This window comes from Pleurodeles waltl, chromosome 3_1 (genome assembly GCF_031143425.1).
Source record: "Pleurodeles waltl isolate 20211129_DDA chromosome 3_1, aPleWal1.hap1.20221129, whole genome shotgun sequence".
NCBI classification, from domain to species: domain Eukaryota; kingdom Metazoa; phylum Chordata; class Amphibia; order Caudata; family Salamandridae; genus Pleurodeles; species Pleurodeles waltl.
Window position 1 is genome coordinate 1967349001 of NC_090440.1, and position 27889 is coordinate 1967376889.

The following is a 27889-nucleotide window of genomic DNA, read 5'->3' on the forward strand; positions in this document are numbered from 1 at the left end:
AATTGTTTGGCTTTGAATTGTGTGTGCTTGAATTATGTGGCGTTGACTGTAGCTATGTGTATTGGAATTATGTGGATATGAATTATGTGTTATTGTGTGTATTGGATTTATATTGAGTAGGATTGTGTGTCATGGAGTGTAATTATGTGGAGTGGTATGTGCTGTGGAGTGGCATGAAGAGGATTTATGTGGAGTGGCCGTGAATTATATAGCATGATGTGGAATTTTGTAGTGTGTATTGGATGTATGTGGTGTGTAGTGGAATTGTGAGTCATAGATTGGAATTATGTGGTTTGGTGTGGAATTATGTGGTGTGGAGTGGAATTGTGTGGACTGGAATTATGTTGAGTGGTGTGGAATTGTGTGGCATTGAGTTGTGTGGTGTTGTGTTTGACAAGGGCCAGTAAAGCGAGTCAAAATGAGTAAAATGTAAGCGAGGATCGTACTGCTAGTTATCTATAAGAATCTGCTATTACTGAATGACCAGTAAGGCACAAACATGTTATAGCACATAAATCATATAAATCCAATGTAAAAACAATGCTATATGCGTAAGTGTGTGTTTAAAACTAAAATGAATCTGGGTTTAGGAATTAAAAAAATGGAGCATGACGTGCAACAATGTACCATAAATATGATTTGGAACATACTGATGCAGAATCAACCATACTAAATGTATGTAGCGTTTTGCTGAATTTGCAACAAACGGTGCTGTAAAAGGGCGATAGGGCTTCAGAAATGACAACCCCTTGAGGAGAGACGAGATGAGTACACTACCTTGTATTGTGTAAATGTCTGAAAATAAATTGGAAAATAAGGCTGGAAAAGTATTTTATTTTTATTTTAACAGAATGAAAAGTCTTGCAAGCATTCTTGCCTTGCATTTCAATGAGAAGGGCAGCCAGAGAAGACTTATGGCCCCAATAAAAGAGATACGCAATGCCCTGTGTGCGATGTTGGGAGTGCTGGCAGAGAGGGGCCCTGGAAAGAGAGAGACCTGTGAAGCGATGCGAGGCTAAGCAAGTTTCACATCATTGCTTCTAGGTTTAGCTACCTTCTACCAGAACGGGCATATTATGGATTTTGTGAGCAGTGAGCTAAACAACTGGGTGTTTCTTTTGTAAAATAAGCTTATTTTAGGAGCCAGAGGTAAACAAGGACAGCACTGGAATAAAGCCAAAACAAATGTCAGTGACATGGGAGAAGATGGGAGGAACGGAATCCTGCAATAAAATGCAGCCAGCCGCCAGCCTAAAACACCCACAATGAAAAGGGAGCACCAAAGAAATAACAAAAATAGCCTGTCAGTGCAAAAGATAAAGAAACTAAAGTGGAATAATACAGAAGTTGGTCACTGCTCTGAAACAGAAGAAGGAGGGAGAAAAAGACAGAACTGACCACTAGCAAGAAATAATTTTTAAAGGTCACTGAAACCAACAAATTAAATCGATTTAAGCCATAAGAAGTATAAATAAAGTATACACGAGGTTGAACGCTCATGCTTAACCTAAAAATAATACACATAGCCATAGCAGAAGCCAAAACGTGGAAGGTGCCATTTATGCGTTTCTACACAATTATCAGCTAATACCTCACTCTACCACCGGCATCGCCACAAGCCACCTATGTTTGGGCTGGGTGATAAGAGCCACCATTCCCCATCATCCTCTCTGCAGACCACCCCGACCCTCCAAACCACTCCGACTCCCAACGAGTACACCTCGCGCCGGAAACTGAAATAAAATGTTGATTTATATAGGACAGTTTATCAACAGTGAGGGTCTCAAGGCGCTGTCTATGTATACAGTGAGATCAAGTGATTTGCCCAGAATCACAGGACGTCGCTCTTCTGTGTGCCTACATCTTCTCTATACTGCAAGCCTTGTGGCCTTAAAGGGACAGCACCTTATTTCCAGGGCAGCTCTGTCTAAATACATTGATCGGAACTCTGAGTTGTGTGACTTATCGGCCTTCTTTAACTGTTGGCAGGTCAAACCTGTCCAAAATATAAAAGGAGAAATCAGCACTGTATTTATCATAAAATGCGGATTTTGATACAGTAGGCATTCAAAATCTACATGGTATTCCCCAAAAACTAGAAGTACGTCCTATTTAGCGAACCTGGCAAATTCTGAACTCCCAGGAGTTAGGATTTTATTGGGCGCTGTAAATAGCACTTACTCCTCCGGCTCACGCATACTTGAGGCCAACTTGTTTTGAAAATTAATTTTTGCATTTTTCCTTTCTGTTGTTTTTGTTTTTCTTATGACGTGGTTGTAATTAAATCTCTTGTATTAAAAACATGCACAAGGACGCTAAATGATCTCTGGGGACTGTTCTGTAAACATATAATGAAGAAAGCATGGTGAAGCAATAAATCTACATCATACACGTTTCTGTTTACAAGTGACATGATTCAAATTGTGGTAATTCCTTACACTGGCTTACAATACAGTCACCATCACTTCCTTTGTGATGTGCACCACAAAGCCACGTGCACAAGGCCTTACAGTAGTGAAGTTGAAGGTGACGAGGGCCCAGTTTCCGGACATAGGGCGTTATTATTAGCTACCTCCATCTCACAACTTGGCTAGATGGGCAACTCTCATATTAAGAGGGAAGAGGCCGAACATCAACAAATATTGGATTACTGCCTGAATAATACTAAAACAAACATTGGCAAAGGCAATGAATCTGGCTTTTTCATGGATTGTTATTGTGGGCAAAATTCACAGGTTTATCATTCACAGGTTTATCAGGTCACATAGGAGCCGTAGATTGGTAAGGCTATCATTTGTGGGTTATGGAGCAACCAAGACTACAAGTCCCATAATGCATTATTAGGAATGTTGTATGGGGTTAAAAATAATTGTATAGAACTATTTTGGCAAACGTGTAAGCTTTCTTCAGTTTAGATCAGCACAATTGTTTTGAATGTATACGAGTCAAGTCACACTGTGTTTTACGTCATAATCATTATTGAGCAGCCTTTATGATTTTCATCTGTTGATTTATGTCGTCTTCGCTACAGCGAGCCATCACCATCCTGGACATAGAAAAGAGCTTCCTGAACTCACTGAGAAACGTTTTTCGGTCAGGAAAACCGGTCCTCGTAGGAATCACCCCTGATGGCAAAGAGGACTACAGATGGTGCTTCAGGTAAACCCATGATGCTCTGGGGAAATGGACAGAGACGGGATACATTGACGCAAAAAAGGGGCTGGATGGGTCGCCTGAAGGTTACATATTATTTTATTCGTGCATGAGAAGCATATTAGAAATATGCACTAAAACTGATGAGCCATCGTGCACTTTTCCCTACCGGAGCAGATAGGCCTGGCCCCCACATAGGCCTCACCTCCACAACTCTTAAGTGTCAGTGGGTGACATGAGGCCACACAAGGTAAAAAAAAAAGACACCATAAGTATGTATTATCTGAGGCACTAAATGAGCTGACATTTTTGCTAAAAATGTTTAAGCATGGATTTGCATATATATTTATATATATGTATATATATACATATTTATCCTCGAGCAAATATGGTCTAAAAGTTGTTGGGCGGCGCACTCCACTGTCGGTGCCAGTGACGGAGAGGACCAGTCTCGTAAAAATATAAATTTCAAAAAGTATTCACTGCACTCCACGAGGTATCAATAGTGCAAATGTAATCCAAATAACAACCACAACCAGTCAATATACATATTTATATATATGTATATATATACATATATATATATAAATAAATATATATATGTATATATATACATACTATACATATATATATATATATATATATATATATACATATATTCACAAAAAAAAACAGGTTTCAGGGGCGTTAGGTTCAGATTTTAGATTCACAAAACCATAGACATTCAGCTATTATAGTTAGTTATTTGAAGTAACTCGTGCCCTACGGTTACTATAACACGCGCCCTCGCCAATAATTTGAATACAAATGTTACAGCAATATTATCAATGATGTCATAAAAGATGTCATAGTTATAATTGTCTTAGGACACGAGTTATAATTACTTGAAATAACTCTAACTATAACAGCTGAATTTCTATTGTTTTGTGTGTGTAAAATCTGAACCTACCTATAACGTACCCTTAATCTTTGTTTTTTGAGTGAAATTCTAAAGTTTTTTAAAAATTCTGTTTCCACACTATAACGTTCCTGTAACCTTTGTTTTGTTTCAGTGAATTTGTAGTTGTTTTAAACGTTAAGTAAAATGCGTACCGCAATTCACGGAGGGGTGTGGGTTTGATGCAGGGCCTGGCCTGGCATTGTGCTGCCCGCCCCCAAGATTGCAGTTCCCACCCTCCTCCTCCTTGCCATCTATTGTCCAAGTCCATGCCCCGCTCCCTCATTACAGTCCTGTGTGGATGTTGTTCTGCCACTGCCCTTCCCGCCTGCCCTGAACAGTTAGCTTGCTGCCACATCAACCTCCTCTCTACCCTCTGTTGTCTAAGTTCATGCACCCGCCCCCACACTCCTGCCATGCATGGTCCGATGGGCTGCCACTGTCCTCCTTTTAGCTTGATATCCATGCCCACTCCTCCTGCCCTCCGTTGCCCAATTCTGTGTTCCATCATTGCCCTCCTGCTTAGCCTCTGTGCTTAGCTAGCTGATTCTACCCTCCTTCCATACCCTCCGATGTCTGTGTCCATGCCCCTGCTCCCTCTAATTTGCCCTCGATGTTCCAAAGACCTGCCACTGCACCTTCTATCTACTCTGAGTGTTCTGATGAGCTGTCACTGCTCCTCCTACCTGCCTAGCATCGTCAGACGGCTGCCACCTGTTCCGGCCACCTCCATTCTGCGTGTCCATGCCCCTATCCCCTCCCTCCTGTTCTCCTTGGTCCATTTTGCTGCCACTCTCCTTCGCTCTCCATGCTCTGTTGTGCTGCTGTTGCTCCTCCTGCCTGCCCCGCCTGATCTGTTGTGAAGCTTCCTTCCATGCCCTCTCTTGTTTTTGTCCATCCCCTGCCCCTCCCTTCTGTTCTTCATGGTCCTTTGTGCATTCTCCTGCACCCTCCCTCTTGCCCACCATGGCCGTTGTACTGCTATTAACCCTCCTGCATGCCATGCATGTTCTGCTGTGCTACCACACCCCCTCCCACCTGCCCTGTGTGGTCAGCTTGCTGCCCCTAATCCCCTCCCGCCTTCCCTCCATTGTTTGTGTGTATGCCATTATAGTCCACTGTTGCTCTCCATGGTGTATTGTGATTCCACTGCCCATCCCGCCTGCCCTCCATGATCAGCTTGCTGCTCCTGCCAAGCCCCCATGCCCTCAGTTTTCCATGTGCAGGCCCCTATCCCTTCCCTCCTGCCTTGTCCTGTTGTCATGCCCCTGCACCCTCCCTACTGCTCTTCATGGTCCGTTATGCTGCAACTGTCCTTTCTGTCTGTCCGGTATGGCCAGCTCGCTGCCATTGCCTCTTAGTTGTCTGCTCTCTGTTGTCCATGTGCATAACCCTGTCCCCTCCTTATTGCTTTCCATTCTCCATTGTGCTGCACTGCCATCCCGCATGCCCTGTGTGGTGTATTGTGCTACTGCAACCCTTGATGTTTGTCATATAAGGTCAGTTTGGTACCCCTGCCCATCTCCTTACTGCCCTCTATTATCCGAGTCATTGTTCCTATCTCATTCCTCCTGCCCTACACAATCCAATGTACTACACTTGCCTACATTTTGAACTTGGTAAGAGAGAGATTTTATTTTAAAAAACGGGGGAATTGATTTTCCCTTTTGACTTACATTGAAAAAGAGGAGGTTGTAGGCAGGAGACAGATTAAATAAAACCCCTTTGGACTTAAAGACATCAGGAGTCTCCTGCCTAAATCAGGTCTGTTGGCATGTATGGTTGTACAGCCACTGCCTCTTCCTTCTGCCATTCGTGGTCTGTTAAATTGCCAAAGCCTCTTTTGCCTTTCCTGGATGGTTGGTTTGTTACCCCTGTCTCCCTTTCCCCTGCATTCCATCGTCCATTGTTCTGCCACTGCCCCTCCCACCTGCCCAGCCTGTATAACTTGTTGCCCCTGCACCCTCAACTATCTGAGTCCGTGCCCTTGACCTCTGCCTCCCCAAAGTATTGTAAATAACTAGATTGCTAACATTCTAAGGGACTGATTTAGATGTTGGCGGTAAGAGTCCTGCCGGCTACTTTTCTACTGAAAACCCATCCGCTGCCATGACGGTCTGCCCCGCGTATTTAGATGTTGGCAGCTCCATAGCTGACAGCCTGCATTTGAACCACTGCCTCCGCCAAGAAACACCGCCTGCGCCAACAGTAGGAAAGGGCAAAGTGGATGCAGGCAGAACCCGAGATACCCCTCCTGCCATGCAGATTTGGATGGGCTGTACTGCCAAGCAAAAAGTGGCGGTCCGGCCTCTACTTCTGAGTTGGCGGCTTGAGGAGCGAAGGGGTGAAAACTCACCTTTTTCCCCAAGTGAATGCTGGTACCACAATGGTGTGCTCAAAGCAGACATTAAAAGGATGCACCCATTGAAATTAATGGGCCGCCTTGCACTTTGCTGCACTAGCGTCAACATTATTTATGCTAGTGCAGCAAAGCGCCACAATAGCATCAACATTTTTCATGCTATTGGCCTAACGTGTGCCATGCTAAATACGGCGCACCCTTGGTGTTGTGAGCTGGTGGTGGGGGGAGGTGCACAAGTAATCTGGCACATAAGCACTGATGTTCCAGATTCTTGTAAATCTGGGCCTAAGTATTTATCTGAGTGACTATAGATGAGTGAGTGAGCTCACAAATCATTGTACTTATGTGTGAATAGGTATGTAAGTGGTCTTGTGGATAAGTGATTGGATATGTGAGTGGCTCTATGGATGAGTGAGTACCTCTGTTAGTACCTGTAAGGGTGAGTGAGTAGCTGTGCGTGTGTGTGAATGGGTATGTGAGTGGTTGTATGGGTGTGTGAGTGGCTGAGTGGGTCTGTGAGTGAGTGTGTGAGTGGTTTTGTGGGTGTGTCAATAACTGTATGGGTCTGTGAGTGGGTGTGTGAGTGGCTGTATGGGTGAGTGAATAGTTGAGTGGCTGTGTGAGTGTGTGTAACAGTAGTTGTATGGGTCTGTGAATGGGTAAATATGAGTGGTTGAGTGGGTGTGTGAGTGGGTCTATGAGAGGTTTTATGGGTGTGTGAGTGGGTGTGTGCGTGTTTCTGTGGATGATGTCATTAGCAATGTCATCAGTGATGTAATTTGAGATGTCATCAATGATGTCATGAGTGATGTCACTGACCATGTCATGAGTGATGTAATTTGCGAGGTTATAAGCAGTGCATTGCGGGGGGAGGAGGGAGTTATAGTCAGCTCAGAATTAACTGCCGAATTTCAATGGCTTTGTGTGAGTGAAATCTGAGCCTAACTATAACGTCCCGGAAACCTTCGTTTTTTTCAGTGAATTTCTAAGGCTTTTTTAATTCCATTTCCTAACTATTCAGTCCCTGTAACCTTTTGTTATTTTCAGTGAATTTCTAAGAAGTTTTTTTAATTGTATTTCCTAACTATTACCCTTCTGAAACCTTAGATTAACAAATAAGTAATAATGTGACAAAAGCTAGTTCCTTATATAGCAAATTGTTTTAAAAAATGGGAATCTAAGTATAGACAATGAGGCCAAAATATAAAGGAAGAAAAACAATTTGATAGGTACAATAATAATAGAGAATACATAATTTACAACGTACATATTTTTTTGGGGATCCTCGGATTTTCAGCAAATCTAGAGAATGTCGCATGACCGAGCTCTATGATTTTTACTCTGATCACATGATGGTTTAAAAAAGAAATCCGTGGAGTCCGATCTGCGGATTCACTGATTCTTTTAAAAATGTTTTATGTATATGGGAGCCTCTATATGAAATTCTACAATAAGAATGAACATGTTTGAGAGGTGTTAAATGGTTCTGTTTATGTTTTCCTGTATTAATAAGGCATTTTATTATTACAATGAATCCACAGAGCAGCAACAAAATCCGGGGAGTGGGTGAATGACAAAATAAATCTGCCTTTCTATTGGCTCATATGAACCACACCCAGCATTCCAAAAAAACACTTCTAATACTGTAAGTTTTTCATTGTCTGCTGCTGAAGGAGGTTGAAGTCTTAGCTCCTGACAAACAATGGCAGAAGCTGCTGGTCTAAGCAAGTCTCAACCCCCAGAGGATGAGGAAGAACATCAAGAAGGAAGTGGAAGAAAGGAGAGTGCTGTCTGGATGTGGTTCAGTGTCCCCATTGGTGATAAGAAAACCTGTATCAGAACTGTACAATACAACCTGTGGGGCAAGTGGCTTTCCAGGTGGTCACTCAAGAAATATAGTTATGGCACTTCTCAATGTGGAAACACATAAAAAAGCTACCATGAGTGTGCCTATCTTTGAAGGATGAGACAGTCACTGATGTTTCAGATCCTGCACCTTCAACCTCAACTCTGGACAAGCACCTCTAAACATCTCTGTTGCTCCTACATGCAATGAATTAAATGACATGGTTGTTCATAGTGGCAAGTGCCAAGAACATGTCATTAAAAAAAATGAAGATATGATCACAATGTTGAAGGTGGTGAACAGCCACCAATTTTGAGTTGTTTTGTTTATTTTAGTGTTAGAAAACACTAATTGTTCCAATATGCAACTTTTTGCATATAGTTTTATTTTCTGCAGTTTTTCTTTCTTAAGTTTGTTTAAAAAACAAAAACAAATTGTCTTAAATTTCCTTTAAAAAAAGGTTATTTTTAGAGCTGCCATGTTTTCTACAAAGAGCTGCCTTTGTTTTTATTATGGACTGGATATAGTACTGCATGTGTTAGTGTATGTGTGTATTAGTGTATATATCAGTGTGTATCTGGCTGTGTAAGTTTGTGCATTAGGGTGTCCCTCTGTGTCAGTATATGCACCAGTGTGTGCGAAGGTGGGTCAGTGTGTGCATCAGTGTGTGCCTGGGTGTGTCAGTATATGCAACAGTGTGTCACTGGGTGTGTCAGTGTATGCATCAGTGTGTGCCATGGTGTGTCAGTGTGTATCAGTGTGTGCCTGGGTGTGTCAGAGTATGAATACGTGTGTGCCTAGGTGTCTAGGTGTATGCATCAGTGTGTGCCTGCATTTGCCACTCTATATATCAGTGTGCCCCTAGGTGTGTCAGTATATGCATCATTGTGTGCCTGGGCATGTCGGTGTATGCATCAGTGTGTCCTTGGGTGTGTCAGTGCATCAGTGTGTGCCTGGGTGGTTCAGTGTGTGCATCACTGTGTGACAAGTGTGTCAGTGTATGCATGAGTGTGTCCCTAGGGGTGTAAGCTAGTGCATCTGTGTGTGCTTGTATTTGTCAGTGTGTGCAATATTGTGTATCAGTATATGCAGCAGTGTGTCCCTAGGTATATCAGTGTAGGCATCAGCGTGTGCTTGGGTGTGTCAGTGTGTGCATCAGTGTGTGCCTAGGTTTGTCATTGTATGCATCAGTGTGTCCCTAGGTGTGTTAGTGTATGCATTAGTGTGTGCCTGGGTGTGTCAGTGTGTGCATCAGTGTGTGACTGGTTGTGCTAGTGTATGTATCAGTGTGTCCCTAGATGTGTTAGTGGGTGCATCAGTGTGTGCTTGGGTGTGTCAGTGTATCCATCAAGGTGGTCCTAGGTGTGTCAGTGTATGCATTAGTGCGTGTCTGGGTGTGTCAGTGTGTGCATCAGTGTGTCCCTGGGTGTGTCAGTTTGTGCATCAGTGTGTGCATCAATGTGCCCCTAGGTGTGTCAGTGTATGCAACAGTGTGTGCCTGGGTGTGTCATTGCATGCATGAGTGTGTCCCATGGTGTGTAAGTGAATGCATCAGTGTATGCTTGGGTGTGTTTCAGTTTGTGCATCAGTGTGTGCTTGGGTGTGTCAGTGTATACGTCAATGTGGCCCAGGGGTGTCAGTGAATGCATTAGTGTGTCCCTAGGTGTGTCAGTATATGCATCAGTGTGTGGCTGGGTGTGTCAGTGTGTGCATCAGTGTGTGCCAGGGTGTGTCAGTGTATGCATCAGTGTGTCAGTGTACGCATCAGTGTGTGTCTGCGTGTGTCAGTCTATATATCATTGTGCCCCTATGTGTGTCAGTGTATGCAACAGTGTATGAGTGTGGGTATGTCAGAGTGTCCATCAGTGTGTGCGTAGATGAATCAGTGCATGTCAGTGTGTCATTAGTGTGAGACTGGGTGTGTCAGTGTATGCATCAGTGTGTGCCGTGCTGTATCAGTGTCTGACTCATTGTGTGGCTGGTTGACTAAGGGCATCATCACATGCATGGACAGTGCATGGGCAGTGCAGGGGCCCCCCTGGGGCCCTCTGCTCCCATTCTCCACCAGCCTTTTCATGGCTGTGTTACTGCCTTGAAATCGCTGGCAGAGAACAAAGTCGTAATCCCCAGGGCAGCGCTGCTTGCTGTGCTGCCCTGGCGGTTTATGGTCACCGCACCTGCCAAACCACCGCAATCTCTGATCCTGGTGGTGCTGGTGGTCCAACCGCTGCACGACTGCCATGGTCATAATGTGGCGCTCTAACCGCCACATTGGCGGCAGTCTGCTTGCCATTGCAAGTCTGACAGTTAAGTGACCGCCAGTCTCGTAATGACTCCCTAAGTGTCTGCATCAGTGTGTGCCTAGGTGTGTCAGTTTATATATATATTTATGCTAGGGTGTGTTCATTTGGTATGTATTGCTGTTATACTATTATTAACTGTTTGTACAAACTTGTATGAATGGATGCTGTATGAAAAAAGTTTCATAACATTTTTATATAATAAAGCTTCACAATCTAATAAAAAAGTTATTGTTAATAAAAAAAAACGTTGATATCATTGTATAGCAATTATATATAATATTTAACCATAGTATGCTCCTTTTTCTACTGTTCTGAGCTTCTATACTTTTGCACTTGAAAGGAAGTATGTATAGATGCTCATCCCGGAACAGTGGGAGGGGGGGAATAGTCATAGGGACTGTAAAAAAAAACATACGTACAAAGTAAGTTATTTCAAATTAACATTACTATGCATCACACTCACTACAAATATTTAACTATCTGTTTTAGCTAGATTTCTAAAATAACATAATGTGGATTACAGTTTTAGAATACAATTGGTGTGTATGAATCATAGTAGTAGCTGAAATAGTATATAAAGACAGTCCCCTTGGTAGGCCGCATGATGTCACTAAATCTGCTCTTCCATTAAACAGGAATAGAGTATACCCATGGTGTAAATCTTCTCATGTTGTTTTGAGCTGTTCTTGAAACATAAATGTAGCAGTATACATTTTTCAGTTCAGTACATATTTGTCCTGATTTGCAGTTTCTAATGTAAGGTTTTAATTTAGTTATATCTCTGTTTTTTTTTGTCCAAGACTAAGGGGGTTATTCCAACTTTGGAGGAGGTGGTAATCCGTCCCAAATGTGATGGATTTACCACCAGCCGTATTACGAGTTCCATAGGATATAATGGACTCGTAATACGGCTGGTGGTATATCCGTCACTTTACCGTCACTTTTGGGACGGATTACCACTTCCTCCAAAGTTGGAATAACCCCCTAAGTCCTTTTCAAAATGTGAAATCTGTGATGAAGACATCACCCCTGGTAAACCGTATGTCTTAACTTGTTGTATTAGAAGTCCCACAAGCGTAGTACTCTGCTTTTTACAAAGTAATCCTTGTTAGAACTTTGGTTCAAGAAACAGAAGGCAAGAATTTGGTAGTTTATAGAGTAATCTCTGCTTGAATGTGAGGTTGCTATCATTATAGTCTGTCCATCCAGTTTCATTTTTTAAGTATATGGTGTAGTGTCCAGATGTAACATTTAGTTCTTCATGAAAAATATTGGCTATACAGGTATATGTTTTTCCACAAATAGAGATTTGTCTAGCTTTAAAATTTGTAATTTGGATTTCTAATTTAGTTCCACCTGCATTGCAACGCTGTAGCATCAAGATGATGTACTTGCCAGTTCTTCTTATGTTCAAAGTTGATAGCACATCTGACTTGCATTTTGTGCAGGTATTGTCCTGTGATGCATCTTTAAACAATTTTCTAAATTGACAGTTTTAGAGGCTGATAGAGCTTACCAGGTAAATCGTTCTGAATCTATTTCTGTTTTTGCTGAAAACAAACCATTTTTACATTTATGTTGCCATGAGTAACTCAGTCCAAATAGGTTCTCAATAGCTACCATCTCATCTTCTAAGGTACCAAGTATGACCATCAAGAATTCTTGTTCATCATTTGAGTGTTTTATGTGAAGTGTATAGATTCAGTGCATACATCCAAAAGATCTCTAATATGATATGCAGAATATGTTTTAATTCTATCACTACACATGGGTTCTAACAAGGTAAAGAGTGTGGAGCACACTCTTTTACCGTTTTTTGTTTAATTGCATGAACTAGAACAGGTAAAGAGAATAGTTCATTGAGAACTACATTGGCATAGCAGTTGACTCCAGAGACGTTTGAGAACTGGCGACCAACAATTTACCCCCAAATACCTGCACTAAACATACCAATAGACATATATTTGCTCTTATATATACTGAGTAGTTTACTTACCGATTTATGACCCAACCTTTGCAAAAACCTAAAGACTGCATCTATTGAATTTTGAAATTGCAAGACCCTTATATTCAGTGAAAACCTCCAATTAAAATTAGCGTGAAATGGGATGCCTAAATACGAAAAATGAGGAGTTTTCTTAATTTCTTCCCCTCCAAGGAAAAACTATCTTGTCCAAATTTAATTATAAATGACATGATACAAATAATTGTTAGGCCTAAATTACCCATAAAGGAGTGAAAAGCATTTAGCAGAGACTGGAGACCATTAGCTGTCCACGCTATGAGGACAGCATAATCTGCACAAAGTAATACTGGTATTTCCTGGGAGCTGAGTTTAGGGATATCATTCCCAGCCCCAACCAAGTAATCTCCAAGGGCATTAATATCAATTAAAAAGAGAAATGGTGCCAGGACACAGCCCTGTCTTACCCCAGAGAAAATCTTCAGCAAGGTGTCCTTGCCTTGTGTAACGGACTCTAGCTGTAGTATGTGCATGCACTCTTTGAAGCAGGGAAATAATTGCACTTTCTATTGCTAAATGTAACATTATTCCTCAGAACGATCCACTGAGTCAAATGCACATGTCAAGTCCATAAAAGCAAGACGGATATTGCCTTTTTTTGAACTTAGTATACCTTTGGACTATAAGAGACAAGTTTAAGGCCTGATCAACTGTGCCAAGATCTGGGTGAAACCCAAACTGTAGGTCTGAAAGCCCCCGATTCTCAGCAACCCAACTTTCCAATTTTGCCAGTATGACCCTTCCCAGGATCTTGACCATGCTATCCAAAAGCGAGATCGGCCAATAGCATTGAGGTTGTCTTTTATATCTCTTTTTAAAAATGGGGACAACTGTGGCCTCTTTCCATGTTTGGACCAAGGGACCGAGAATAGCACTTCTCAGCTGGTTGTTTACTAAAGGTCAAAACTGTGGCTTAGACGTAAAAACATCCATGGGGATTCAGTCCAGGCCTGGAACCTTCTTGCAGGGCAACTTTCAAATGCTAAAATAACATCAGCTACCATGATTGAACGATGCAATTCCATATTGGAAGAATGGTCCATAATGCCTACAGCCTTATCAATAAGAATGTCAGGCTTCCCTTTAGGTCCAAAAAAGTTTGAGAAATGGGCCACCCAGTCCTCCTTGGGAACCACACACTTAACCTTAGGGGTTGATTCTCCCGTAAGTTTCTGGGAGTTCACAACTTGCCAAAATGCCCACAAGTCTTTATTCTCATTAGCAGTTCTTAAGTCCTCCCAAGCCTTTTTTTTCATCTCAGCCTTCCTTCTTAGAGTTACTTCTTTATATGTTTTCCTAGCCTTCACTATACCACGCTATCTGCTTTATCAGCTTTAGTACAGGCACTGTCAAACCACCTTGGGCTGGTCCTCATGTTACTAGCTGTTCTAGTCAATTTATCTGCCATATATTATGTAGGAGAAGTGAACGCATTAGTAACAATGGAGGGGTGAGGATCCTCCTGGAGGATCCGATTTATCATGTATTGCTTATATACCCGTAAATCATTATGAAAAGCCTCCTTATCTATTTTCCCCCAGTGAATGCTTATCCCTTTTTCCTATTAAAACTAATGGGAAATTGCAGCATTTTCTGAACAGCACAAAATAAAACTATTTTTTTAAGTTCCAGTGATAAAGGGTTATGGTCACTTATACATGAGGCCAATGTTTTACACGCTACCAAAACTGATAGCAGCTCCTTTGAAATTAGAATGTGATCTATAATGGAACCCGCCCCAAATCAGTGAATGACACTTGGGTTAACCCACTGTCCCGTATGATTGTGTGAATACCAAGTCGTTAGCAAGGGACAGTCTGTTTGATGCTTCGCCATAGGGGGTGTGTTTAAAATGTTTAAGCATAATATCAAATTCATCGCAAATGGCACATATTGACGAAGAACTATTGCCAAAAAAATCAATATTAAAATCACCTACCCACAAAATCAAAACCTCCCCCGGAGGTCATTCACGGTCTTGTGCAAGGCTTCCTCCAGCCCATCCACAATCTTTGTTACTGTGGGGTCAAATATATTATGATAGTAATTGACCAGTAGCAAAAAGGCTTATGGAGAGAAAACAGAAGCAACTGATAATGTGGGGAGGTGGCCAATTCTGATACTTTACTTTAAAGATGTAGCGATAAATGTCACCAAGCCTCCTTTAGCACAACCTGAGTTAGACAGAATAGACGACACATAGTATGTAATAAAACCATCCACATGCGGGAATCCATCAACCATGTCTCTTGGCAGCAAATTACTCGATAACGGCTTACTAAATTCAACCAGTCTGAGGCCACCAGTTTTATACGAAGACCTGCCACGTTCCCAGAAATTAATTAAAAAGCCCCCTCTAGTGGCAAATCTTCTCTTAGTGGCTGACAAAGTGAGACCTCCTGCGGTTGCCGCCGAACAGTTGGGTACAAAGTGGAATGGTTAGCTTTAGTACCTAGTTGCACCCCTGAGGAGGGTAGTCAATCCAATTGCTTCAAAGAGGCCAGTGCAAAAAACCTATTAGAGGCAGGGACGGTGATATTGGAATAGTTAACTACCACGGCCTGCCCTGGTCCTTGATGGACAAGTTTACTAACGATAGGGACCGGCCTCATTGCTATATGGGGGTAGAAAAAAAACAAAATAAGAGCTCTAATACCCCACTTATTGGGGTGGGCTGATTAAGTGAGTGTAGTAAGGACCAAACTAAACATGGCATTTTAAAATTCACAATTATACAATCACGCTGTGAAGCTTTCCGTGTTGGCCCGATCCAGGAGACCCTTCAGGTAGAAAAGTCATGAAACCAACCAGTGTGCTTCTATAGTCAATGTAAGACCTTGTTTGAAAGGGATGCATGCGACTTAGCCATGGACAGGGGTGGGACATTTTCTAATATAATAATGTAAGGAGTACACTCTGGTGGGATGAGGGGCCAAATATCAATTTGCTCATATCTAGGGGCCATGTTCTCAGGGCCTGACTCCTTGTTCATTGGAGTCTTAGATAACCTTAGACCTTGTGGCCTAGCCACAGATACAGATGTTAAGGGATTGTTGGACATTTGTTGACTAGGGCCCACATGAATTCCATTACTAGCACTAGAGATCCTGCCTTCAACTTCTGGCTGAATACACCCAGGGGACTGGCTGCGTAACTGGGGGGCCTCGGTAACTACTTACTGACCCGAGTGTGGGCATCTAGTCATGACATTAGATCTCATAGAACACAAATCATAAGGTTGCAAGCCTTTCCCCCAAACATGCCTCCAGTCACTGAGCTTCTTGAGTTCTAGTTCAGTTAGTCCCTAACACTCTTTAATTTGGAGTCCAGAGCAACATTTATCACATCTTTTATCATGTCTTTCAAAATGTCCTGGGAGAGAACCAACACTGGCTCATTTCCCTTTGGCAGAGCCTTCTGCTTGATGGTCTGAATCGTATTAACCCTTTGTCGTTTAGAAATCTTAGCAGGCTCCTGACAAAATGAAATCAATTATTTTACAAACGGCTCCAATAACTAATCCTTCTTCAGCATTTAAATTGCGATGCAAAATCACCTTACGGTTCTTACAAACACGTAGACACTTTTCTAATTCCACAGTTTGGAAACAAACTTCTCCAAAGAATCCAATATTGACTGTAGATTTTCATTCAACAATATTGTCACTCCTTGGTGTTCCATTTTATCAATTGCTGTAAGATTCAATATTTGTTCTTTCTCCAGTTATAGCAGTTCTTTCTTTGAAAGAGGTGCATTCTTGAAATGGAAACGTTAGACACATAGTGGATTTTTGTTTTTGAATTAATTCAGGGTCTTTTACCTGTGGAGAAAAGTCTGAGGTTTAGGCGTTTGTGTCTATTTTTTTGACGCATGACGGTCATGCGTTGATTTTTCACCATGGTGCCTGAAAAAGGCCTGTGAATGTGTGATACACGCTCAGGGGCTAGTGTGTAGATTTGAAGCGTTTGACGTATGACTGGAATGTATGGAATTTTGCAATGTAGACCTTGAGTGTACCCATATTCACTTACCATGTCACATGGGCTATGCAACAATGTTGAATATATGGTATGGCTACATGTGTGTAACTATCCAGTCATATCATAACGGTGACATTGGTATGTTGAATATATGTTTGTTTATGAGTCTGCTGCATGTGTTTACTCATACCTTGTGCATGTGTAGCTACACTGTGTCCACATACATGTTTTCATATGTGTACTATGGGTGTACATATGTGTTTGAATACTAATATGTGGGAGTACTACATTGTTATGGCTGATATACAAATATACACATACCAACAACACTAAATCTATGATGGCCTATGTCCAAAACATAGTAAGGCATGTTACAGCCATGACAGTTTGTACCCTGAGGATGCAGGTGACTAGGACTGGGTTGACATCACAGTACCCCTAGCAATTTACGTGTGCATGTGTGTCCATTCTGTGGTGTGTTGTTGCTTTTTACTTCATGATGCTCTGCTACACTTGTGACATATAGGGGGTTATTCTAACTTTGGAGGAGTGTTAATCCGTCCCAAAAGTGACGGTAAAGTGACGGATATACCACCAGCCGTATTACGAGTTCCATAGGATATAATGGACTCGTAATACGGCTGGTGGTAAATCCGTCACTTTTCCGTCACTTTTGGGACGGATTAACACCTCCTCCAAAGTTAGAATAACCCCCATAGTTTCCCATGCATCTTAGTCGCAGGAGATGGTATGTATACATGTGTTACTGAATGTTGGTATATGCCGTGTGTGTGTAAAGACATTCAAAATGTCATTTCTGTAACATATGACCACAGTGGTGTGTTCATGGGATATGAAACCTCACATTACTATCTTCCTCTATTGACACATGTTGGCATTTGACAAATGCATGTGTAGTCACATCATTGCCACCTATCTTTCTGTATTTCGGAACACATGTGAAGGTCATTTTGTAAAGTCACTGATCTTGTGGTACCTATGCCCTTACGTTTGTGCTAGGTTGCCTTTTGTTCAGAATCCATACACATTACCATGCCTGAGCCATTACAGTGGTACATGTGTGCTGAGATATGTGGTATATGTGTGCATGCCATCAACTAGGCACTCTCATGTGTCCACATCATGTTTGTTATAATTGTCACATACAATAGCATGCCACTGTGTAGCAGTGTTGCAGTCTGGTATAGATGGCAGCCTACTCATCATCACTAATGTGCGAGTTTGTATGGCAACATAAACTTATGGTTGCATGTGAAGCGGTAGGTTTCAAGAACTCCAGTTTACTCAGCGCCCTGTGCACATGCATGAGGCCCCTGACAATGTCATATGTTTATGTAGCCAGAGCAGCGGTGTTAGGGTTTTTTGAGCAGAGATCTAGTATCTTCATGATTGCTACTCAGCAGAACAATGCACACTCCCCTGCAGACAGACATATGCACAATTGTGATCAAACAGACCAGGATATCACATTTTCCTCTGCAGTACTTGATGTCAGCTTGCCCTCTCATGTACAGAGGACTGGGTACTTGCATGTGTGGGACATGTCTCATCATTTGATGTTCTTAGTTTTTTCCATGGACAGCTTGTTTAGGGGTTGTATATCTGTTGTGACGTCTATTTTGGGAATGTGCCAGGATACAGATGGTTTTGTCTGTTACTGCCGACTGTCATGTTGGCATGCAATGGGCAAATACCGGGTTATGGTATTGGGAAAAATGACTGGATTATGTACTGAGCTGGCCACCCTCTCTGTACATATGTTGAATGTTGACATGTATACATTGATGTGTTGTACAGTCAGTATTGGTTTATGTGTGTTCCTTCTCCATGTTTTCCCACATTACTGGTAAGGTATGTATTGTCTCTTACATTGCTCCCATTCTTTAGGCTGCTTGCACTTTGTGCACATGTTCTACAGCAACATTGCCTTGTCATACATGGACATGATGCAACATCTGACTTTTTTAATTTGTAGATGTACACATCTTCTACTACTGGCTACATGATAGTTACCATCCCATTGACTGTATTTGTGAGATGTAATGAGTGCCATGTACACATGACATTACACCTGCCACAGCACTTGTGTTGTCTCCAAGTGACCTCCCATGTTGTATTTACAAGTATCTGTGGGTATCTCTCAGTTGTCCATCCACATCCTCCGTTGAACAGGTATGCATTTCTTCCAGCATGCCACAACATAGGTAACTCTTACCATGACTGAATGATGTTGAGGTGTGCAATAATCTCAGTGGTGATATTTTCATTAGCCAAATGCAACATATGTTGATAGTTTCACATTTTTGAACATTGCTGGACTTAGTTGCACATCCCACACATGGTTGCGATATTCAAGCCCAAAGCATGTATGGGATAATTTGTTATTGTTGCTAACTTGCACTTGTTCTGTCATGTGAGTGATAATGAGTGGTACTGCTATGTGCTGTGTGATGTTGTTATAAAGAGCATACTAGGTAAACATGCTGACACATGTCAAGCACTGTTTGTACTAGCAAACCCTTTGCTACCTAGGACATACACCCGTATTTCAGTCTTCTCATGTTTATTTGGATTTGCCGTAGGCATGTGTCAAGACAGCAGATTTTTGTGAAAAGTGTGCATCTTATGTACATAGGGAGTGTAACACACTCTGCCTACATTCCACCCAGACAATTATTTGGTGGTGCATTGTCCCATTTAAGTCTTAGATCCTGACAATGGGTCATGTGTTTGGATAGTAATTCTGCACCCATAGTTGCTTAATTTGTCTGGAAACCCATAGTGCATTACACAGCCAACATGTGTGTGCCATAAGTGAGATACAGTCCACCATGTGTCAGGGCTGTGCCCAATGGCAGTGCCAGGACAAAATCCTACCTCTAACATTGGTTACAATCCCTGTACAATTACTGAAGGTCCATGGTTACCAATGATGTCCTCCCTTGTCACACATGCACAGTGCAGGCAAAGCTGCAATCACCCTGAGATGTGACAGTGTTCAGTTCTGACATTACCTAAACACCATTTGATCACAGCTCCTACCTTATGTGTGCCCCTCGTGCATGCATCCTGTTAGGCGTGGTGTTGTTGGGGGGAATGGGATAGAAATTAGCACATTGCCCATTTGATGGCATGATCTATGTAGTGGTGCATGGATCTAGGCCTTCAGGAGTCACATGCCCGTAAATAGTGTGTTACTGAAATGTGAGATAGAGGCAGTAGACCCTCTTACATCACAAATGATGTTGCTACCATACTTGTAACTATTGTGTTTCTTACCTGTTCCCTGAGGTTTGAGTCACATTACAATGGTATATGTAGTGGGTAATGAGTAGTCCCGGGAGAATCAGGTGCAAAGTATTTTATCTGTGCTATTTTTAATGTAATGTTGATAGTCCAGTCATATGTATAGAAGTTATCTACTATGTGGAGTTTACTGCGAACTCCTGCAGCAGTGTACTGGTGTTCCCCCTCCAAGTTAGCTGTTCCATCATTATCCTCTGGGGATTTCATCCCAGGGAACATTTGTTCTGACACATATGTTATGGAGGATTGCACATGCCAGTATGATCTTACATACCGGTGGTGGGGCATACAAGAGGCTTCCTCCTGTCAGGGCCAAGCACCTGAACCTTGACTTCAAAAGCCCAAATGTCCTCTCCACCACATTGCATGTTCTTCTGTGCCCTTTATTTGGCAAATGGAGTCATTACGCATGGCTGTCTGGCGTAACCTTGATCAGCTGCAAAGAAATGAGAGAAGATGTGTTGGTAAAGCTTGATAGTGGTTTGGAATATTCCATGGCAGTTGTTAGTTGTAGGTGGAGTGGTGACTCAGACTTGCTTGTGGTATAGTGTATGTTCCTGTTCTTGTGAAATGGTTTCATTGGACTGTTTTGATGGACACGTCAATCTTGTGTAGTGGCTCAAGGACTTGGGAATTTTCTTATTGATTCCAAATTGATGGTTATACTTTTGCAAAAATGTGTTGTGCAGTCCATATTTGAGGCACTGTCCTATTGTTGGATGGAACCTATCACCTCCTTGCACCACAATGTCAGATGTAGAGACACCATGTTAGCCATCAAAAGACAAACTGTGCCCTCCATTTTACCATGTGGCACTACGCATGCAGTGCAACACTTAGTTACCCTTTGCGGCAGGTGATGGTGCCAGCCATCAAGTGTACGAGGGTGTGTATCACACATTTATAGGATGATCTAATTTGGTACAGTAGTGTCTCCTAGCTTCCAATACATGATTTATCACAGACACTTTCAACACATGGACAGTGCAGGCTTTGGGGGAGGCACACCTATTTTTTCACATGTGTCCTTTAGTATGATGCATGTAACGCCAGGCATGTCCTCTATACCCCTGCTGAGTCCTACTATGACATCCATGATCTTTACAGTTTTGCACAAACTCTTCGCCATTGTGGATCATTTCTAGTATACGGAACAGATATAGTGGTGTTAGGGGGCGCTAAGGGACACATGTGAGGTGGCACTGGAGCAGGTGCTGCCCCATTTCTCATGATCCTGCCCCATGGTCTTTCATGTCAGGTTAATTTGCATTCGTATGTGTGCAACACAATGCAGCAGACAGGTGTATGTGCACACTTCAGGTATGTCAGGTATGTGCAGATGATATGTAGTTGGTAATGACACCACTTGGGTGGCATTTGATATAGGTGCTGCCAGAGGCTGGTACACCATGATTTATGTGGAACTATGCCTATGTGTGACTTTCTTTAAAAGGCCATTGCCTACACCATTGATATATCTGAACTATTCTTTGTTTACTGTAATGTGTGTGGGATCTGTCCTTAGTTGTCAACTAGTAGATACTTGTAGTGGTTTGTGGAAAGCTTCTGTATGCAAAGGGGACATTGCTCTACCTGTCCACACGTGGTGTGCCAGTCAGGTTGTGGATGTGTTATGTACATGTGGGTGTATGTGTTTGTGATGTGCAATGATTGCAGTATATTGTCTCATATTGCATATCTGTTGTTACCTGTACATCTCTGTTTACCTGCCCATGTGTATTTCATGTGATCTATGTCTTGTTTGTCCTACACAATTGGTGTGTTGGGTGTGTTATGACTGGTATGGTGGCTTACCTATGAGTAGATCATTGCCATATTGCCCATCCTGGAACTGCTTGTTGATAGTGGAATGGTGTAATACGTAGGCATCATGGGTAATGCAGGGATATTTTGCTAGGATGTTAGTGAAGAGCCCACGGTGGTCCACAGTGGCCTGCACATCAATTAAATGGGTGTGCTTGCAGTTCCTATATAGATTTTCCATTGCTGTAGGTGGCACCAGTTGCACATGGGTGCAGTCCATTGCACCCAGCACATGCGGGAACCCAGCAATTTGGTAGAAACCTTGCTTGGTTTTCTGCTGCAGATGCTGGATGTTTGGAGAGCAGATGTGGTGGGGGTATGAGGCGTATGATAGCGTCCAAGACCTTAGGTAGGAGGACCAAGAAGGATGGCTGGGACATACCAGCTACTTGTCTGCCCTTTATCTGAAAAGATCCAGACACCAGCATATGAAGGACAGTGAGGAGTTTTATCCTGGGTGAAATAGTAGTGGGAGTTTGTACCCTTGTTGTGAGTAGGCATACAATGGACTACCGGTTCAGTCGGTACATCTTGATGACATCTTGTGCCCTGAGGCCAAGGATGGTTGTCCGCTGTTTGAAGATCCTCCCCTGCCTTCTGCAATGCCTTTGTGTCTGCTGTGATGGTGCTTGGGGTTGCTGCAGTGGAGGGACCTGCTGCTTTCGTTGACGTCTGTGGCATATGCCAAGCTGGAGCCGTACCACTTCCATGTTGTCCTGGAGGTTGCAAATGTTCCTTCTGTGTTTTTTCTTTGAGTGGTGGTGTGTGGGCCTCTTTTTAATGCCTGGTCTGACCAGGTGTTAAATTTTGACGCTAATCAGACTTAGCACCATTTTTGTGGTCTGCTTCCTCGGTATGCATCGTTTTTACTTCAGGAGGGAAATATGGCGCTAGAGGGCTAGTGTAATTTTTTAGGAAGGGAACACCTAAATTTCATCTCATTGTCACAATTAGACGCAGGCTCTGTTGGCACTTCCTAAAAATGACGCTAACTCCAATATTTTGATTAAGATGGATATAGCGTCAAAATATAAATATGGAGTCAAGTTAGCGCCACTTTTGCATTAAAAAAAATGAGGCAAAAGGCAGCGGAAACTTTTCATAAATATGGGCCTGAATTTCTGGGTAAGATTTCAAAACTCTGTTTTGTGTATTGGCACGATCTAGATTAACCCAAACAATGCCCCTAGATTTTGAAAAACAAGCTAGTTGAGCTCAATCTATTACAGAACTCAAATGAGCTTATCTCCCTATGCGAGAGCATTTTCAAGCTGAAACTGTATAATTTATTCGAAAGAGATTTCTCTACTGAAATCTCCTCCCACGTTTCCTTCATCTCTGTTTTCTCTGATTTTGTTATGTATGAAGTGACATACAGAGCAACAGCAATAGAATTATCAGCAACAAACTGTATGTCCATATTTGCATTCCATAAATTCAGAATGACAGGATTGTAGTCATTAATATAGTTAGAGGCCTCTGATCTTTTCAGATTATGGGGGTCATTATGACCCCGAGATGAGTGTAAATGTGGAGGTAGTACTGCCAACAGGCTGGCGGTACATACTGCCACATTATGAGAATGGCGAGTTGGCTGCAGCCAACCCGCCACTTTTCCACTCATACTGCGGTATCAGCCTCCAGCCGGAGATGTCACTCTCCAGCCCGGCGGCTGGTTTAGTACAGCTGGCAGCATTATGAGCCTGCCTACCACCAGGGTTTTGGTGGCGTTAGCAATGCCACGAAAACCATGGCGGTAGGCCCTACCAGTGACAGGGAATACTTTCCCTGTCACTGGTAAGTGGCTCCCCCACCCTCCAACACTCACCTGACATCCCCCAGCCCCCCCATCCAAACACCCTCCCACCCTCTCCGATCCTCAGACACTCCCGCCCCCCATACACATACACACCTGCAGACACGCACCATGTACACACCCAATCACTCACACTGGCATACATGCATTCATTCACATATACATTTGGATATGCTCACACACATTCTTACAACAATCACAAACACGCACTCACTTCACCATTCTTACATGCATTCGCTCACACGTATACAACCAAGCAAACAACACACACAGCCGCATTCACATACACACTCACACATTCATGCACACTTCAGACACAAACAACACCCCCGCCCTCCTACCCCCGTCCCCTGTTGGAAGCCCAACTTACCTTGAGCAAGGAGATCTTCTGGCAGGAACCGGGAAGGGGTACTGCTACTGCCAGCAGCGCCCCGCCAGCAGAACACCACAGGCCGTATTACCGGTCATAATATGGCTGGCAGCATTCTACTGGCATGGCGGTGCTGGTGGTAGCAGTGCCACCTTACCCCATCCACCACCATGAACACTGCCGAATTTCCGCCCTTCTTGTGCTCATAAAATGGCATACGGATGTAGCCGCACTGGAGGTATTTGGGTGGCCGTCACTGCGGCGGTAGGAGGTTTTTACCGCCTATGTCTAAATGACCACCTATATGTATTTTTAGGTGATTTTCTTGTCAGAGTATGCCTCACTGCAGACAAAAAGCTGTTCACTCTTCTTCTAGAAATGATAGGCCTTGGAAATCCAAAATGACATTTTGCACAAAATTTTCCTTTATATCTGTATCTTCGGTGGCAATACTTCCCACATCTATGTGTTTGGAAGCGTAGAACTTTCTGTTTTTAGGCTTCTGTCCGTATTCTCATCTGAAATGGTGCATGTAACATACTGTTCTATGAAACACAATATGCTCTTATCAGTATCAGTTCCAAATTTTGGTGCATCTTTTATCCCTAGGAGCATGCGTATATGATGAGCACATCTTGACTGGTATTCTTTTCTACCCAAAAAATCTGTAGCTTCTCCAAGAGGAGGATTTGCTCTATTGCATATAAAACCCAGCATCGCTTGAAACTTGTGATTGAGGTATCTACGAATATTAGTAGGATCCAAAGACCAAAGTTCTCCTGCTGTCTTCAAATAGATTTCCTTAGTGTTAGAGTTTGCTTCTCTTAGCAATTCTAGTAAATCATCCCAAGCACACTCTGCACAACTAAGTGTTACAAACTAAGTAGGTGGACCTACGTTTTGGAGCATGCAATTAAGTTCTCCATGATGACAGTACCAGGAATCATTAATCCTACGTAGACATGCCATCAAATTAATTAAATTGTACTCCAAAGTTTCATCCTTACCTTGTATTTTATCAACAAACTCCCTTGCGGAAAGATTTTGCAGATTGACTCCTTTTTAAGAATATGATTCACAGCATGAGACAGTCCTGACAAGTCACTCTCAGATAGCAAATGTAATATATAGGGAATACATTGCTGAAACTTAGGGTTCTCTAAATAGAGTCTTGTTGACCTGTAGTCAGCTGCTGGTATTTGTACAGGTCAGTCATCTGTGGGAAATAGTTGTGGAAAACAGTAAGCTTCTAAACCTTTTCCCCACACACTTATTGCAGCTCCTCTAGCTTGTTTCACTTGAAACAAATCAATAGCTTTCCCAACAGCTTCTTTTGAATGAAGTAGATGAGTACTGTAGTGCTTATATTTCTTCTGATTTCTGCTTATCCACTTTTTCTATTTGTCCACTTGATTGTAGTGCTTAATCATCGATACAACTTACTTCTCCAATAATGTCAACATTTTTGTAAAAAAAACGTTATTTTCTTTTAAGAATAATGTGGGTTTTTTACTTCATTCACATCAACAAACTCTTGCCAGATTTGTTTACTTTTTGTGAGCACTCAATTTACTAGGATAATGAGTGGTTCATCTACATCCTTCTCAACATCCAACTCTTACTTCAGTCTGTTTTGTAGTTCTGTTGGTGGAAGTTTTCTTGTTTTTGGCTCCATTCAAACAATTGCTAGAAATAGATGAACAGTTTGTATTAGAATTGATTCATACACAACGTCTTGTGGCATTGCTACCAATTCTAATCTATTATGAATTGCGCTAGCTATTATTTTATTATCCTTTAGTTTCTCATAACAATACTTACATACTCTTTCCTTTCTGTCTATATCAAAACATTCTTCTACAACCAGATATGCACAAAATTCCGGCCATTCATCATTATCTTGCTCAGTTTTAGAAAATACAACTGCCGAGTTTGATTTTTGTAGTGAGTGCGACAACAACAAATACAAACATACTCAGGTTTCTCAGAACACAGCGCATTGAACTTTGCTACCTCCTTTGCACATTTTTCATTACTAATCTCTATGTTCGCTATAACTACATCTCTTGTCACTACCTCCTCATTTTCTGTATTATCGTCTTCAGGACCAAAGAAACAGCACTGAATGTCTTCAGAAACTTTCTCAACTTCTGCCACACTACCATGTAACAGACCTCTATTCAAATCTCCTAAACATAAAGCAAGTGTTTTACATAATAAAGGGCCAGATGTATCAAAATTCCATTTTGCATTCCCTAAATAGCAAATTTTAAGAAATCGCTATTTAGGGAATGCAAAATGGTATGTAACAAAATAGTGAATCCCTGATAGCGATTCCTAGAGAATCGCAATTGCTTTTAGGGAATCACTATTTGGGACTGTAATTCCCCTAAAATGGGACTGACAATGCCTTTCATACTTTTGGAAAGGCACTTTTGCATTCACAAACGGTGGAATTTAGTGATTTACATTGTTTGTAATGCCAAAACATTTGATACATGTGGCCCAAAGTCTCCTAATAAAATTGTGCATTTTTGAATTATACACCGCTATGTTCTAAAGTGATGAAAAGTGCTTTTGCACACTTTATTCGAAAGACATGCCAAAGAATGGCCTTGTAAGGTAGTGTACTTTCTAACTTTGCATGGATGTAATTCTTGAAGCATCTTCACTTTCTGCTTAAGACTTCTTCATGAAAATTCTCGTAGGAAAGTTTTGAATTTATCAGGTGATACTTGATGGCTAGTACAAATACTGCTACACCTCCACTTGTATACAGGAGCTTGTTTACGCATTCCTTGTACTTCTTCACCTATCACTTGTTCTACATTGCTAGGAACTATCACTACTTTTTCTATGGAAGCACCATCCTTTACTTCATAGCAAAGACCATTTGTGTCAACTGCATCCACTAATGTATTCTCTTGCAAGTAGCTCTCTTCATTTAACAATGGTTCTGTGTTAGATCTGTGCATCCATTCACCTCTAAATACTGTACAAAAATTACTTTTGTTAATACGCCTTTTCTTAATATTGTTTGCTTATGCATAGTACTGTTTTGTCTGGTGTCTTCATTCTGTTCACTATTAGGATAAAAACTTTCCTATTTTTAAAACAAATGCTTTGTCTACTATACTTTCAATAAGCTGCTTCCGCTTAATTATAGCACTTCTCCTCTTATACTTCTCCATCTTCTTTAGCAGATTTTAGCAAATTTTGTATTTCTTCTTGAACACATTTCCACCTTATCTGGCTAGTGTCAGTTTGAATTAGGTAGTATTGTTTCCTGTCTGGGTGTGACAGTGCTTTTGAGAGTATGTATCTGTGTGTCAGAGTGGGTGTGGGAGTGTCTGTGTGTGTGTGTGTGTGTGTGTGTTTGTGTGAGTGGGTGTTAGGTGGTATCTCTGGGTGTGAGAGTGTATATGAGAGTGTGTCTCTGGGTGTGACAGTGGGTGCACAAGTACATCTGCCGATTTATTAATAGCTATATCATTACTACAATAATCTATGCACTGCATTTATAAGTGAGCACAGGACTCTGCAGGTGCATCTGTTAGTCAATGAGACTTAGAAGGATATGTGTACTAGGGTGAATTCTAGTTTGTTTGTTTTAATAGGGATACAGGAGTTAGCTCAGCCATTGGCTTGCAGACTCGTGCCCCCGTCACCCAGTGACTTTTACCCTACTTAGCTTGCTCTTTTTTAACGCATTTATTTATTTAATTCTTTTAAGATGGCTGCCTTGTTTTGACTTAGGCCCATGTTTTGATTTTTCTTATCTGTGCCCCTGGGGTAAGGCGTCAAGATCAGGCATCAAATACAAATAAACTGGAGGTGTTAGGATTAGGCATTTTCCCTCGTCACGCTTTCAAGGGAATTGTTTTTACTAATTACCATCCCAAGTACACCGTGCTATCTATTGTTTGGGAACAAACCTATGTTAGGGGT

The 27889-nt window shown here is 42.0% G+C and overlaps 1 protein-coding gene across 1 annotated transcript in view; it reads left to right on the plus strand.

Moving 5' to 3' along the window:
* Positions 1–27889, plus strand: part of LOC138283491 (transient receptor potential cation channel subfamily V member 1-like) — a 366031-nt gene that overhangs the window by 334924 nt on the left and 3218 nt on the right. Inside the window, exon 13 of the mRNA XM_069221435.1 lies at positions 3032–3159. Within this exon, the coding sequence (XP_069077536.1) occupies positions 3032–3159 (128 nt within the window). The remainder of the gene's footprint in view (positions 1–3031; positions 3160–27889) is intronic.